This window comes from Prunus persica, chromosome G8, assembly GCF_000346465.2.
Source record: "Prunus persica cultivar Lovell chromosome G8, Prunus_persica_NCBIv2, whole genome shotgun sequence".
Lineage (NCBI taxonomy): Eukaryota > Viridiplantae > Streptophyta > Magnoliopsida > Rosales > Rosaceae > Prunus > Prunus persica.
In genome coordinates, this window is record NC_034016.1 from 12,936,428 (window position 1) to 12,950,059 (window position 13,632).

The 13,632-nt window shown below is 34.5% G+C and overlaps 1 protein-coding gene across 2 annotated transcripts; it reads left to right on the forward strand.

Annotated features, from left to right (window-relative positions):
* On the forward strand, positions 1,694-6,027 carry LOC18767243 (probable receptor-like serine/threonine-protein kinase At4g34500). 2 transcript variants are annotated; one of them, XM_020569954.1, is made up of 7 exons: positions 1,694-2,630; positions 4,033-4,137; positions 4,231-4,353; positions 4,546-4,716; positions 4,818-4,947; positions 5,025-5,234; positions 5,639-6,027. In XM_020569954.1, the coding sequence occupies exons 1-7, from the start codon at positions 2,071-2,073 to the stop codon at positions 5,663-5,665; spliced, it is 1,326 nt and encodes a 441-aa protein (XP_020425543.1). In that variant the 5' UTR covers positions 1,694-2,070; the 3' UTR covers positions 5,666-6,027. The 2 variants fall into 2 exon arrangements, with proteins under 2 accessions (XP_020425543.1, XP_007199646.2); XM_007199584.2 differs by having other exon boundaries at positions 1,698-2,630; positions 5,645-6,027.

Genomic DNA, 13,632 nt, shown 5'->3' on the forward strand with positions numbered 1-13,632 from the left:
ATTACAAAGTTGTATTAAATTGCGCCTATGATATGAATGAGAGCATACATCCTATTAAAAGCATTTCTTTCATGATCTCCTTCAAAAGAAGTTCCAACACATTGATGTCTCGGCTGTTCCAACTCACGAAAATTTCAAAAGAAAATTAATGCTTAAGGGGGTCCTACTCACGCTCCCTCCAGTCAGGCAAATACACCACAACATAAAAATACCTCTATTTGGCACAACATTTACAACAAGCCCTTTGGTACAAATTGTTTTCTTCCATGCCCAATTTATGAGTGTAATCCAAATTTTTATCAAAATAATTGGTTAGATCCAAGATCTTCTTCCGTACCAAAGAAAATAAAAGGGACTGATAACACTCAGAGTCTTTTGAGCATTTTTCTAGTAGTGTTCAATCACTCTTTCTTGATATTTTTCACTTCACAAATGGTCATTCGTCATGTTTTCACAATTAATGCGGGACGAGTATCGCAAAATAGTGGTAGGAATTGAGTGTCGGTCGATTGGCATAATACAGTTGGTTAGTTTTTTTCACACACAAACTACCAATGTGTCATAAGAGTTTAAACATAAAGTCACTCATCTGCAAGTCAAGGCTTTTTTCTACTAGATTAGCCCCATTAACAATGCAGTTGATCAGTATAAAATGTCGATAAATGACATCTACATTTCACAACTATACGTCATTAGAGAATTTCATTACTTTGAAATTTCAAAGAAGATATCTCTAACTAACTAGTCATCCTCTTTTTCTTCACTCATATTAATACTCTTCCCATGCACGTTCTTATCAAATTCCTATTAGCAAAGGGTATCCAAGGGTTACAACAACGGATTAGGTGGTGAGCCAACATTAGACAGTCACGTCCAAACCTCAACCCAGTTAGGACAAATTTCGGTTCAAAAGAAAATTAATTTCTTATAATAGATTATGTACCACGAAAAGGGTTTCACTGTTCATGCGTCATGATCTATATCCTATAATAAATTAGTGAAACTAGGAATATTTGGTTTCAAACTAAAGAGAGAGCTGACAAAGAGATGTTACCTTCTCTCAAATAATATTTCTCCCTAAACATATCCAGCAAAATAAATCGAAGTAGTTGTTCGTGTTGTGTTTGCCATGTGCATCGGTTTAAATAATTATCTTATTATATATATGCATATTGATTGATATCCACTCAAGTATAATTGCAGCTGTGAAAGTTTATAATTGGGTTAGGGTGGGTTTTTCACGACGGTGTGGATTTGAATTTTAGAACAAACTGTTAAGATGTTATGAGAATTCGAATATGAAATTAATGGTTTGAAAGTCAAGATTCTTTTTCATTGGGTTAGATTCCGTTGGCATGAATTCCCATTTATATTTATTTTCTTGTTGCTTTTATTTTATTTTTAGAGAATAAAATTAATGACATGATGAATGTATTTTTGAAAAAGAGAATTTTGACATTTTATTTTTTTTGAACTATGTAATTCTATTCAGAACACAAATCTTTTAATTAATATTATTCTTTTGTTTCTGATCGTTGTGTTTGAGTTGTGAATTAACTATTGATGTTGTACACATTTTATGATATTTGTTGAATACAATTTCTTCTCAACAAAAAAATCGAACGGTTCTTAGATATCACTTTGTTCTAGACACTAATTTCATAAACTATATAATTGTGGAATGGATTAAATAAATAAAAAAGAGCTACTGCGATTTTGCCTGGCTGTACACTCTAGACTGGCAGTTCTGTAATAATCTCAAATATCAAACCCATAATCTTACAACTTCCCTTTTTCTTTTCCATTTTTTTTCCTATTTTTCTCTGTTCTTTCCTTCACTTCAACTTTTGCCTTTCGCTTTTGTGTCCGTTGAAACCGCACTCTGTTCTCCTTCGCCATCTCTCTCTGCAAAATCCTCTAACAGTCTAAATTGCGGACTGAACTTTAACTTCAAGTTATTTACTCATCAACCAAACAAACACTCCCACCATCTCTCTCTCTCTCTCTCTCTCTCTCTCTCTTTAGAAATTCTCAGCTCAAACTCTCCACCGACCTCGCTCGCCGGAAACAATGACGGTATCCGGCGAGACCACTCAGACATCCAACACCTCCCTCTCCCACAAGCTCACTTCCACAACCCCATTCCTCAGCCTCAAACTCTACGCCGTCATTGCTATCCTCGTCCTCTGCCTCCTCGCCGCCGCCCTCCTCATCTTCCTCTGCGTCCGTACGACCCGAGCCTCGCGAAAGCGCAAGATGCGCGTCAAGCACAGCTCCGGCTCAATCCCGCTTGTCTCCAAAGAGATCGCCGAGATCAAATCTCCTAGCCCGCGGGCCGTCCTCGATATTGGCGAGGGCAAAATCGGAAATGAAAATGTGAAGGAGGTGGAGGAGGAGATGGAGATTGTGGATATCGAAAGAGGGAAAGTGAAGCGGAGCGGGTTGGAAAGTGACGGGTCGGGTCCGCAGAACATCGGGTGGGGCCGGTGGTATAGCTTGAAAGAGCTGGAGATTGCGACGCGTGGATTTTCTCCAGAGAATGTGATTGGAGAAGGAGGATACGGCGTCGTTTTCAGAGGAATTTTGCAGGACGGCTCTGTCGTGGCGGTCAAGAACCTTCTCAACAACAAGTACGCGTCTTTTTACTCAATTTCAAATCTTGCCCATTTTTGTTTTGTTTTTTTTTCATCGAAATATTTTCGGTCCAAAAATACATAGGAATGGTTGAGGAAAATAATTTACATGTTTTTTGTTTATTTTTGGTTAACATGTTTCTCGTTCATACTAGATCCAAGGGTCTTTCCAAGCTGTGTGGTTAATAATGTATTTTTAAGTCAACAGCTAATAATGTTTGTTTATAGATATATATTTTTTATTCAATTCTCAAAGCTCAAGTGGCATTAAGGTAGGCCGGTGGGGAATCTAGAAGCTACGTTAAAACTTTGTTTTAATACAAAAAAACAAAAACAAAATCACTGCGAAGTGCACATTATTAATTGTTATTAATCTGTATAATTATATGTAGGGGAAGTTAGGAATGAAAATCATTCCATTTCTTTTGAATACCGTTACTTGTAAGTAAACGTCCCATATTTTGGTATGCTTTTTTATTCAACTAGCGTCACTCCATGAGAGTTTTGGTCAATGGTGAAGGGTGAGAGAATTCCAACTTGAGATTTCTTTCAATGTTGGGAAGAAAAGAATCTCTAAATCAATAACTAATTGGTTGTATAATGAAATTAATAATATGAAATTTGACTTTAGACTCGCTTCTACAAAATGGAATTTATAATTAATCCGTATCATTAATTTGGTATGCAACATCACAATATAGACGTTTTGCATGTAATATATGTATACACATTGTGAACTGTATCAGTATTCACTTTAGTTTTCTTATAAATTATTCATGTTAGTAATTTTTTTTTTTTTGGAATACAAGCAATAGTCTAAATTATGAGAGGAAGGTCTGCAAGTCATGACCCTTTTCCACCAGACTAAACCTCATTTGCTTCACTGAATCAATAACTAATATAGTAATTACTGTTTGTACACTCAGTGACCTGCTTTTCTTTTGATTAAAAAGAAAAAGAGCCTCCCTTTGTTCCGCTGTACGAGGAAAAGAAAATTACTTTGCGCTTTTATCACTTTTATTCTTCGTTCTTTTTATTTTTAATATCTTTACTATATTCAATTTCAACTTTGTGCTTTCTTCATGCCTCATTGTTATGTCTAATCTTCAGGGCTTGTTTTCACTTTTCATCATTGATTTTCTACTTTTGATTGACCAAATATTACATTCCCATTTTAATATTAAATATATTACAATACCATACCAGAAACAATAGGAGCAAAAACATAAACAATGCCGTGGCTCCATGATGGATGTTGAAAATATTTCCTGTGAAGTGAAATTATATGCAGTGCCGTTGCTTGTTTGCCATGAATGCAAATTTTCAGATTTGAACTTGGTCTTTGTATAACATTTCTGTTAACTCAAAATTTAATTGCTGCTTGTCATCTTACATATAGGGGTCAGGCAGAGACAGAGTTTAAGGTGGAAGTGGAAGCCATTGGTAAAGTAAAGCATAAGAACTTGGTGGGTCTAATTGGCTATTGTGCTGAAGGTGCTCAAAGGTAACTCTATTGTCATATCTTTTAGGTGAATTCAGATTAACCTGTTTCTTCCTCTAATTAACATGTCCACGGGGACTTTTACTGCTCTGCCAGGATGCTTGTATATGAATACATTGACAATGGCAATTTGGAGCAATGGTTGCATGGTGATGTTGGGCCTGTCAGCCCTCTGACCTGGGATATTCGAATGAAAATAGCTGTTGGGACAGCAAAAGGGTGAGATAATTCTGTATTCTTCTTGTTCATTTTGCTTGTATTTAACGATTAATTTATATGTCTCAGTATGACAGGATCTGTAACATATTGTAACATATTGCACTGCTTTTGTCATTCTCACGATCTCCTTACTTTGGCTATGAAAATTTATTATCCTTCATCACTATAAACCTATTCTTGTTTTTCTAACAGGCTGGCCTACTTGCATGAAGGGTTAGAACCCAAGGTGGTGCACCGTGATATAAAATCCAGCAACATTCTTCTGGATAGAAAATGGAACCCAAAAGTATCAGATTTTGGCCTGGCTAAGCTCTTAGCACCTGAGTCAAGCTACGTGACTACACGTGTAATGGGGACATTTGGGTTAGTTCTTTCTTGAATTCTGAAGATATTTCAATGATACATTACCTGGATGGTATCTCTACTATGTTGTAGCACTGATTCTTCACTTTAATTTTCTGTAGATATGTATCTCCAGAGTATGCAAGCACAGGTATGCTGAACGAGTGGAGTGATGTATATAGCTTTGGAATTCTACTCATGGAGATAATTACAGGAAGAAGCCCAATTGACTATTCTAGACCAGCTGGAGAGGTAAAGCCAAGTTTTCGTTCTCTGTTTCCTAGAAGCACTGCAACAATGTCCTAACTGTTTCAGTTGGTGTATATCAGATGAACCTGGTTGATTGGTTTAAAGGAATGATCCAAAGTCGCCGTGGAGAGGAGGTTGTAGATCCTCTGATAGAAGTTCAGCCCTCTCCAAGAGCTATGAAGCGTGCATTGCTGGTTTGTCTCCGCTGTATAGATTTAGATGTCAACAAGCGACCAAAAATGGGGCAGATTGTTCATATGCTTGAGGCAGATGACTTCCCTTATCGTTCTGTAAGTCCTTTCTTATCATGTATGTTTCTGTCCCACTTAGAGTTTTCTTGGTCTGGTCGATCACTAGTATTATGACTTTGCATAAATTTTGAGTCATATATTAAAGAGTTGCCCTCTCCACAAATTTCTGCCTTTGCATGGTTTAATCTCAAAACCTGTCTTCTATTAAGGAGGAGAGGTGGCACTTGGTCTGATGATGGGACTGGTAGGATATAAATTTTTCAATAAATGTAGAGAGACTGGTGTTTTGTAGATGCATTGCAGATGTGTTATTTCCTCAACATCAAGATCACATTTATATCATATTTTTTGGCATCCTGCTTGCCAATGTATTATTTCTTCAACATCTAGATCACATCAACATGTTCTTCATTTTCAGCTTCCTCATTTTTCTGTTCTATAAGCTGCAGGAAAACCGATCAGCTCGATAGAAAGATCGTTCCCCTTCCCGTGCAGCTGCATCTGATAATGTTCAATATCCAATCCAAGCATGCCATGGATAGAAATGAAGGGAGATATGGAAGTGGAGATTATTATGTTTTGGCACAGGAGGTACTTCCTGAGGCCATTTTGACTTCTTATCATGATTCTCCATTAGTATATAGAAAAGATATTACAAGCCTTGAATGTGCATATAATATTTTCTATAATTTTTTTTTTTCCATGATCTTATAGATTTTGTTGATATATTTGGATTCATACTTAGGAGCTTGTAAGGAGCTTGTAAATATGTACTTATATCCTTTGATATGTAAGGTGAGGTCTGTTAAGAATATCCATTTTGTTGTGATCAGATTCCGACGCAGTCAGAAAATTTTATAATGGTCCGTGAAAGGAATTCTAAACTTGAATATCAGAAGCTTTAGATCTGTAGCACTGGGGACTTAGACGTCCAAGGAACGATAGGAAGATGTAAAATCTCATATTGTAAATTTGACAAAATTAATAAATATGGAAAAATTAAACAACCAAACTGAAGGGCATGATGAGGTTGGCAATATTAGAGGTTTTTATTTTTTATTTTTTTTATTTTTTATATTTAAAAAAAAAAATTTTTTTTAAAGAACAAGCAGAATTTCATTAGAGTAATGCTACTCTTACCACATTCTTATACCACTTTATGTGATAAATGAAGTGGACAACTACATCAATTAAAAAATGTCAATAAATCATAAAAGAAAAGAAAATATTAAATTAATTTTAATTGATGTGTCCGTCCACCTCATCTGCTGCATAAGATGATATGAAAATGTAGTATATAAATGTGATAACAGTAACATTGTTTATTTCGTTAATATGGGGGCAAATACAAGAAATGTACAAGAAGAACACACCACAAATGAAGGTTCTTGCATACAATAAATTTGGAAAAATAAATCTAGCAAGACGGAGAGGGATAGACATTACAATTGAAGCCCAACTCATTGAGAGTTAACAAATAGGGGATCAAGAAGAGTCCTTGCAACACCAGTACGTCAAAGAGATCATGAAAACAACAGATTTTGCTTGAACATGGAACTAGAAAGTGCTCAACATCCACCTGGCCAAAGACGGCCACATCACCTCCACCATCCCACATGATCTCATAACACCCAATAATGAAAGATCCATCTAGATCTAGCAACTCCACCTCTACAACATAAATGATCCTGAAAAGCCAGTCCAAAAAGACTGGAGAGAAACAAAACCTAGCATGCAATTGGGGGGAAAAACTCTCTACAACATGACGGGAGAGAGAGACGCCCAATTTATTAGATGCATGGGTTAGTTCCGGGGGAAACCCCTGAAACTAGAGGGGTTGCAAGGAAGGAAAACCAAGAAGGGAGAAAATGGGAGAAGAAGAGAGAAGGGTTGGTTCGGCAATATTAGTGTTTTTGTTTATTCAAAACAAGAAAACTTACCTGGGGAAATCTAATAAGTTTGAGATAGAGAAAAAAAGTGGCATAGTGTTATCTATTGTGGACATGCTTTGAGGCTTCACTAAAATTCATATTGTGTGAGGAACATGGGTGGATGTTCTTAGGGATACACTAGTGAAGGTCGAAATATTCCAAGAACTGATGGGTCTGCCAACATGAATTTTGGCAACCAATCACAAAGTGACACGTGAATAGAGGAATATTTCTTAGGTCAAATAATTGTGCTAATTAAATTTAATTAGTTGATTATCTTTGATTTATGATAGGAATATCTTCTCAAATCAAAGATCCGATTTCCATAATTGTGGTGATGTGGGTTAGTAGTTTTAGTGCGGTTTTTGTCCGCGTTAGTTTTGCTTTTAGCATGTTAATTTGTTGCCCTTTTGGGATTGGTATTTTAGATGTCTTGTTGATGTCTTTTATTGTATCGTTGAAGCTTATCTAATGAAGTTTCTATTTCATCCCAAAAAAAAAAGAAAAAAAAAGAATCCAATTTCTATCAAATCTCCTTGATATTATCCTATCATTTAAAGAAAATAATAATTCATTTCCTTATGGGAATTATTCTCTGCAAACCTTAACCAGCATAAAGACTCTAGAAATAGATAGCTACACACCACACATGACTTAATTCCAAAACACTAGAGAAACTCTCTCTCCCTTTCTCACGCCTCTCTCTCTCCCTTTCTCAAGGTTCTGGCCGCCCCACTCTCCATTTCCTTCCACAAGAAAATTTGTACATGAACCCACCAATAGTGGCTGCCAAATTACATATCAAGTGGGCTTTGTACAATTTTTAACTGTTTGCTTCTTTTTCTGCATGTGTAAGCCTTAACAAACAAAAACTGAAGAAACAGCAAGTATATCATCAATTCCAATCTTGTACAAAAGACTGAGGGATATAATCAACAGACAAACGGAGAAGATAAAGCTATAACCAACCCACCAGAATAAAGCAGACTAAAATATCAAACTAAACGAAACCTAATGAAAGTACATAGTAACCAACAAATCAAATCAACAATAAACCCGAGAAGATAGTAACAAATTTTAGCAACATAAATTTTTAATAACCTTCTCAAAATAAAAATAAATTAAATATATAGGGTCTAATTGTAATTAGGCTAAACTTCAAAAGTGTAATCGTATAATTAAAATTCTTCAAATATAAAAAATTCTTTGAAAAAATATAAAATTATATACCTTTCTCCGACACCGTACAAATAAAAATATAAAAATTAATGGTTAGGTGTTTACATATCAAATATAAAATTTTGTTTAGCTTTCTCCAACATCTCATAATAATTAAATGCTAAATGATACTAGTGTATCCATATAAAAAATAAAAAGTAGAATAGAAATCAAATCTAGAAACAGAAAATATAAAAAAATTTAGTAGGTTTTTTTTTTTTTTTTTTCTCTCTTCAGATTTTGGAATTGGGATTTATTGAAAGAAATAAGTATCGAGAGTTTCGTTACTAGTTAACATGATTTCCCTTACTATTCATGCCTTTACCGTTTATGTTGTTATACATTCTGAGGTATTCATGTTTTTATGGTTTACTCTTGTTAAACAACTTATATATGCTGCTGAGAAAATCCTTTTTGAATTATGAATAATATGATCATGATTCATGATCCATGCCACGGGATAAATAAGTATTTTGTGACACTTGCAAAATTTAATCATAATAACTGTGCAATAATATCACCCTTGTGAAAAAGAAAAACACTAGCAAAATCTCTCTTTGTTCCAACATTACAAAATATTTTTGGACGAAGGAATGATGTAGAATTTGATTTCAAGTACTGTTACAAAGATGTCATCTTAACAAATGATTATGGTTGAACCCAAATACATGAACTTTCTTTGATAGCCTGGAGAAGAAAAAAAAATCAGAGTATAGCCGCGCGGCTATACTTATTTTAACACATGAGCACCTAGTCGATGGGGTCCTATCCTATTTCAAATAGTATAGCCGCGGGGCGATACTCTGTTTTTCAAATTTTTTTTATTTATAAAAATAGTGTAGCCAAGCGGTGATACTCGGTTTTTTAATGTTTATTTAAAAATAGTATAACCCCACGGCTATACTTTATTTTTTTTAAAATAGTATAATCGATCCGCTATACTCTTTATATATAGAAATATATAAATCTAATAATTACTATAAGAGTAGTTTAGAGTATTATCCATTACTATTAGGCCATTACCCGAGTCTCTATTGTCCCCTTTTCATTTTTTTACTTTTTCAGAGTTATTGCCAGTATTAAGAATTTACCACTTTCATGTTTAATACACGTATTTTTTTACAAAATTTTCAACAATATACACAAAAGTCAAGTATTATACACATAATTTTCACAGATTATTGAATAAAAAATATATTAAAATATTATATAGTGACCGAACTTTTCAGTTGTAACTTGCCAAAATTGTTAATGATTACTAAACAATTTATCATGCAACTAAATTTTACTAGTTTGTAGAGTTGAAATAGCAAATTAATATCTATAAAATATAAACTAATACCAGAGATAAAGGAGCAAAACCATAAACAGTGCCGTGGCTGCATGATTGATGTTGAAAATATTTCCCGTGAAGTGAAATTATATGAAGTGCAGTTGCTTGTTTGCCATGAATGCAAATTTTCAGATTTGAACTTGGTCTTTGTGTAACATTTCTGTTAACTCTGGCCATCATGCTATGAGTTTTACATACTGATGATCTCAAAACCCGTCTTCCATTAAGGGATGGACTGGTAGGATATCACTTGAAAATTTTCAATAATTATACAGACTGGTGTTTATGCAGTATCCCTCATTTACATCATATTCTCAAGATCACATTAACATGTTCTTGACTTCCAACTTCCTCATTTTTCTATTTTATGAGTTGCAGGAAACCCGATCAGCTCGATAGAAAGATCGTTTCCCTGCCCGTGCAGCTGCATCCAATAATGTTCAATATCCAGTCCAAGCATGCCATAGCTAGAAACCAAGGGAGAAAGGGAGGTGGAGATTACTATGTTATAGGTTTTGTTGATATATTTGGGTCCATACTTATAGAGGAGCTTGTAAACATGTACTCATAGACTTTTATATTTAAGGTCAGGTCTGTTAAGAATATATCCATTTCTTTATTAGTTTCCGCTGAGATTAGAGAAAATTTTATAATGTACCGTGAAAATTAAAGAATTCAAAACTTGAATAGATCAGAATATTTAGATTTGGAGCCTTTGGGATCAAATTCAATTATAAATAATTTATTTTCAAGTGCTTTGTGGTACAAAGAGGTTTGAAAGACATCCATCAATGAGAATAATTACACATATACGTACTCTTTATATGTTCAGAGAGTTCATAAGAAACCACTAATTAATTTAGTAGTTGAAAACAAAAACTGCATTTGTTAATTCATATGTATGTAGATTCACTTGAATTTGTAGGACAAATTATATCCAGCAAATCTTCAAGAAGTCAAATCGAAGATGCTATCAGACATCGAATTTGTTGATGATACAGCATCAATAGCCCTGATTTGATATATGTTTGTTTGAAAAATAGAATGTAAACAAAAGGAAGAACCATGAGTGGGCACAGTCCAGTTTGGTCTTGTTCTCATCACAAATTGGAATCAAAATTGGTACTATTCATTCGGTTCGATTTAGAGTCAGTTTGGTATTGTTGTGCTATGAAAATAATCTCTTTCAGATTTGCTGTGAGAGAAATAAACTGTCAATAAAAGCAATTTAGCATTTGGTAAACTGTATTGTGAAAGTGATATTAGTACAACAATTAATTTATAAGTGCTTGGTAAAATTATTTGTAAAAATGATGTGAGTTGTGTATAATGACTAAAAAGGACAAAATGTTAAAATGATTAGTTTGATAAAAAGAATTAACACTTTCACTTTGACTTATACAATTCTTTTATTTAAATATGTTTCTTAAGTTAACCATCACACCTCAAAATTTGATTCAATCATGAAAAAAATGTAATAAACAAACCTTCACAGCAAAAACAAATCATGGAAATAATAAACTCTAGCAATTTATAAACATGCTACCTCCATTAGAATGCCAAATTGCCAATCAAACTATCTGGAAATCAAAACTTGAAACATGAATGAATTTCTTTTGTTTAAAAAGAAGAAAAATAAGGCTTAAATGTCAAAATGGTCCCTGTGTTTTATCCATTCGGTCAATTTAGTCCTTGTGCTTTTAATTTGCATGCGTCCAAACACACATAAAGCCTTTGAAAATGAGGAGGATCCACTTTCATCAACATACTACTGCTGTTATTAGTCTGTCTAATATCTTCACAATACTCCCATAACTTTTCGTATTGTTGAGCATAAGTGCCCTCAATCAAAGTTTGAGCCTTCCTCTTTGCTTTATATCATTGATCTGTGGAAACTTAATATCCCAATTCTCTATGAACCTCTGATTGAAGCGTTGTCTTTTTAATCTTAGGATCATCTTTAATCCTACTCATATACCTTTGAGAAAGGAAAGTTGAAGTGATGTTTTTGTTATGGAAACCTTTGGAACATGAATGCTTAGGAGTGTAGCTCTTAATTTGATAAGTGTTTTCTCCCTGCATCAAAGAAGCATACAACCTCCACTTACAATCTTCCTTGCACTTAGCAGACAACCTGAACTTATCATTTTTCACTACCTTGCATTCATATGACCCTAAGGACAGAGAAGAAGATTTCCACCCTTCCAATCGTTTCTTTATGCGTTCTCTGATGAAGCCAAGGGCTGACTTCTATGATCTTCCCCAAATTGAAGGCAGACCCAAATAAATTCTAGGATTATCAATACCAGTAATTCCCATTGAAGAGCAGATACTTGCTTGCCGGTGATGAAGGGTGTTCTGGCTGAAGTAAATACATGACTTCCGGAAATTAATTTCTTGACCTGAGGCAAGACAATACTCTTGGAGAACCTTCTTAAGACGAGCACAGTTAGATTCCTCAGCCTTAAAAAAGAACAAAGAGTCATCTGCAAAGAAAATATGAGAAAGAATTGGAGCACCTCTCGCCACTTTAACTCCTGCAAGTTCACCCTCGTTAACAAGCTTCGAAATATTAAGGGACAACACTTCATAGATAATGAGAAAGAGATATGGGGATAGTCTCCTTGTCTGAGTCCTCGAGAAGGGAAGAAGGAAGCTTCAGGTTGTCCATTTAGGAGGATAGAGAAAGAGACTGTCGAAATACAGGTTGGGTCATCGATATGGGACACACATGCACACCAAGAATACAACGATATATGGTGATTCACCCGAATGGGCTATGTCCACGTTGAGTTGTACAGTTGTTTTAACTATACGGTTGTTACATTGTACATAGGCTTGAGAGCCTTTGAGAGAGTGAAATAACAACTTAGGTTACAAATTCTATAGTAACGATGCCACATATGAACTATAGATGTGGCTAATATGAAGGTCCACGTAAGGAGTTCACATGAGTTATCCATTGTGGGCTTGCTTGTGGGCTTTAGTGAGGCCCAAACCATGGTACCAACACTAATGTTCCTTCATACAAATTACAACTTGCAAGAATATTTTGGAGCTACTTGCATTCATACTATTTTATTTTGTAAAAAGAAAAATATTAACCAAATCTCAGTTCAAGACACAAGCAAAAAAACGTTATTAGAAAAATAAAAAGGCCAAAGCCAATTCAACAAATAACATATAGGCGAACTAGAACAAAATACAAGATCAAATAATTAAACCAAGACATAGTTTATCATGAAAAACAAAAAGATGATAAATACATTAGGCCATCTCCGATGATAAGCTGTAAGCATAGTAAGGGGCGTAGGAGAAAAGCATAGTCTTTAATATCGTTTGTAAAAACAAAAAAAACAAAAAAAAAAGGGGGAATTATCTTCTCACACGATTATAGAGAGAGAGTATTTGACCGTTGAAAATGAGGGTGAAAATACATGGAAGGAAGCAGATTTTGTGTAGTAGCATGTGATATGGTCAAAAAACGCATAAATATACTCTTTGATTGAATTTTTGAGATCATGAAGGCAGACGTATCCAATTCCGAGGTGGGAGGAATACTTGCCGACAATATGAAGTTTCCTAGGAATTTAGAGGAAAATAGAGAATTCATCAACTATATACAATGAAGATTCCTAGAAAATAAAAGGAACATAACATAGCTACCCCTCTTACGATCAGGTCTTCCTTTGTTATTGAATACCCCCATGGACCCCATCAAACAAATAATAATTTTAATCAAACCTTGCTTTCACCTCCCCCTCTCCAAGTACTCACTCATTTGTGCTATTTGTGAGATTCATAAATCCGTTTTTTATTCCATTTTGATATTAAGGATGTGGACGTGAAGAAATGTCTTATATAATAGTTCAAGTCTTTAGAGCATTTATAATGGGCTCCTTAAATCACATTCTTAGATAAATTTTAAGGAGGAATTGGAAAAATACAACTCCAA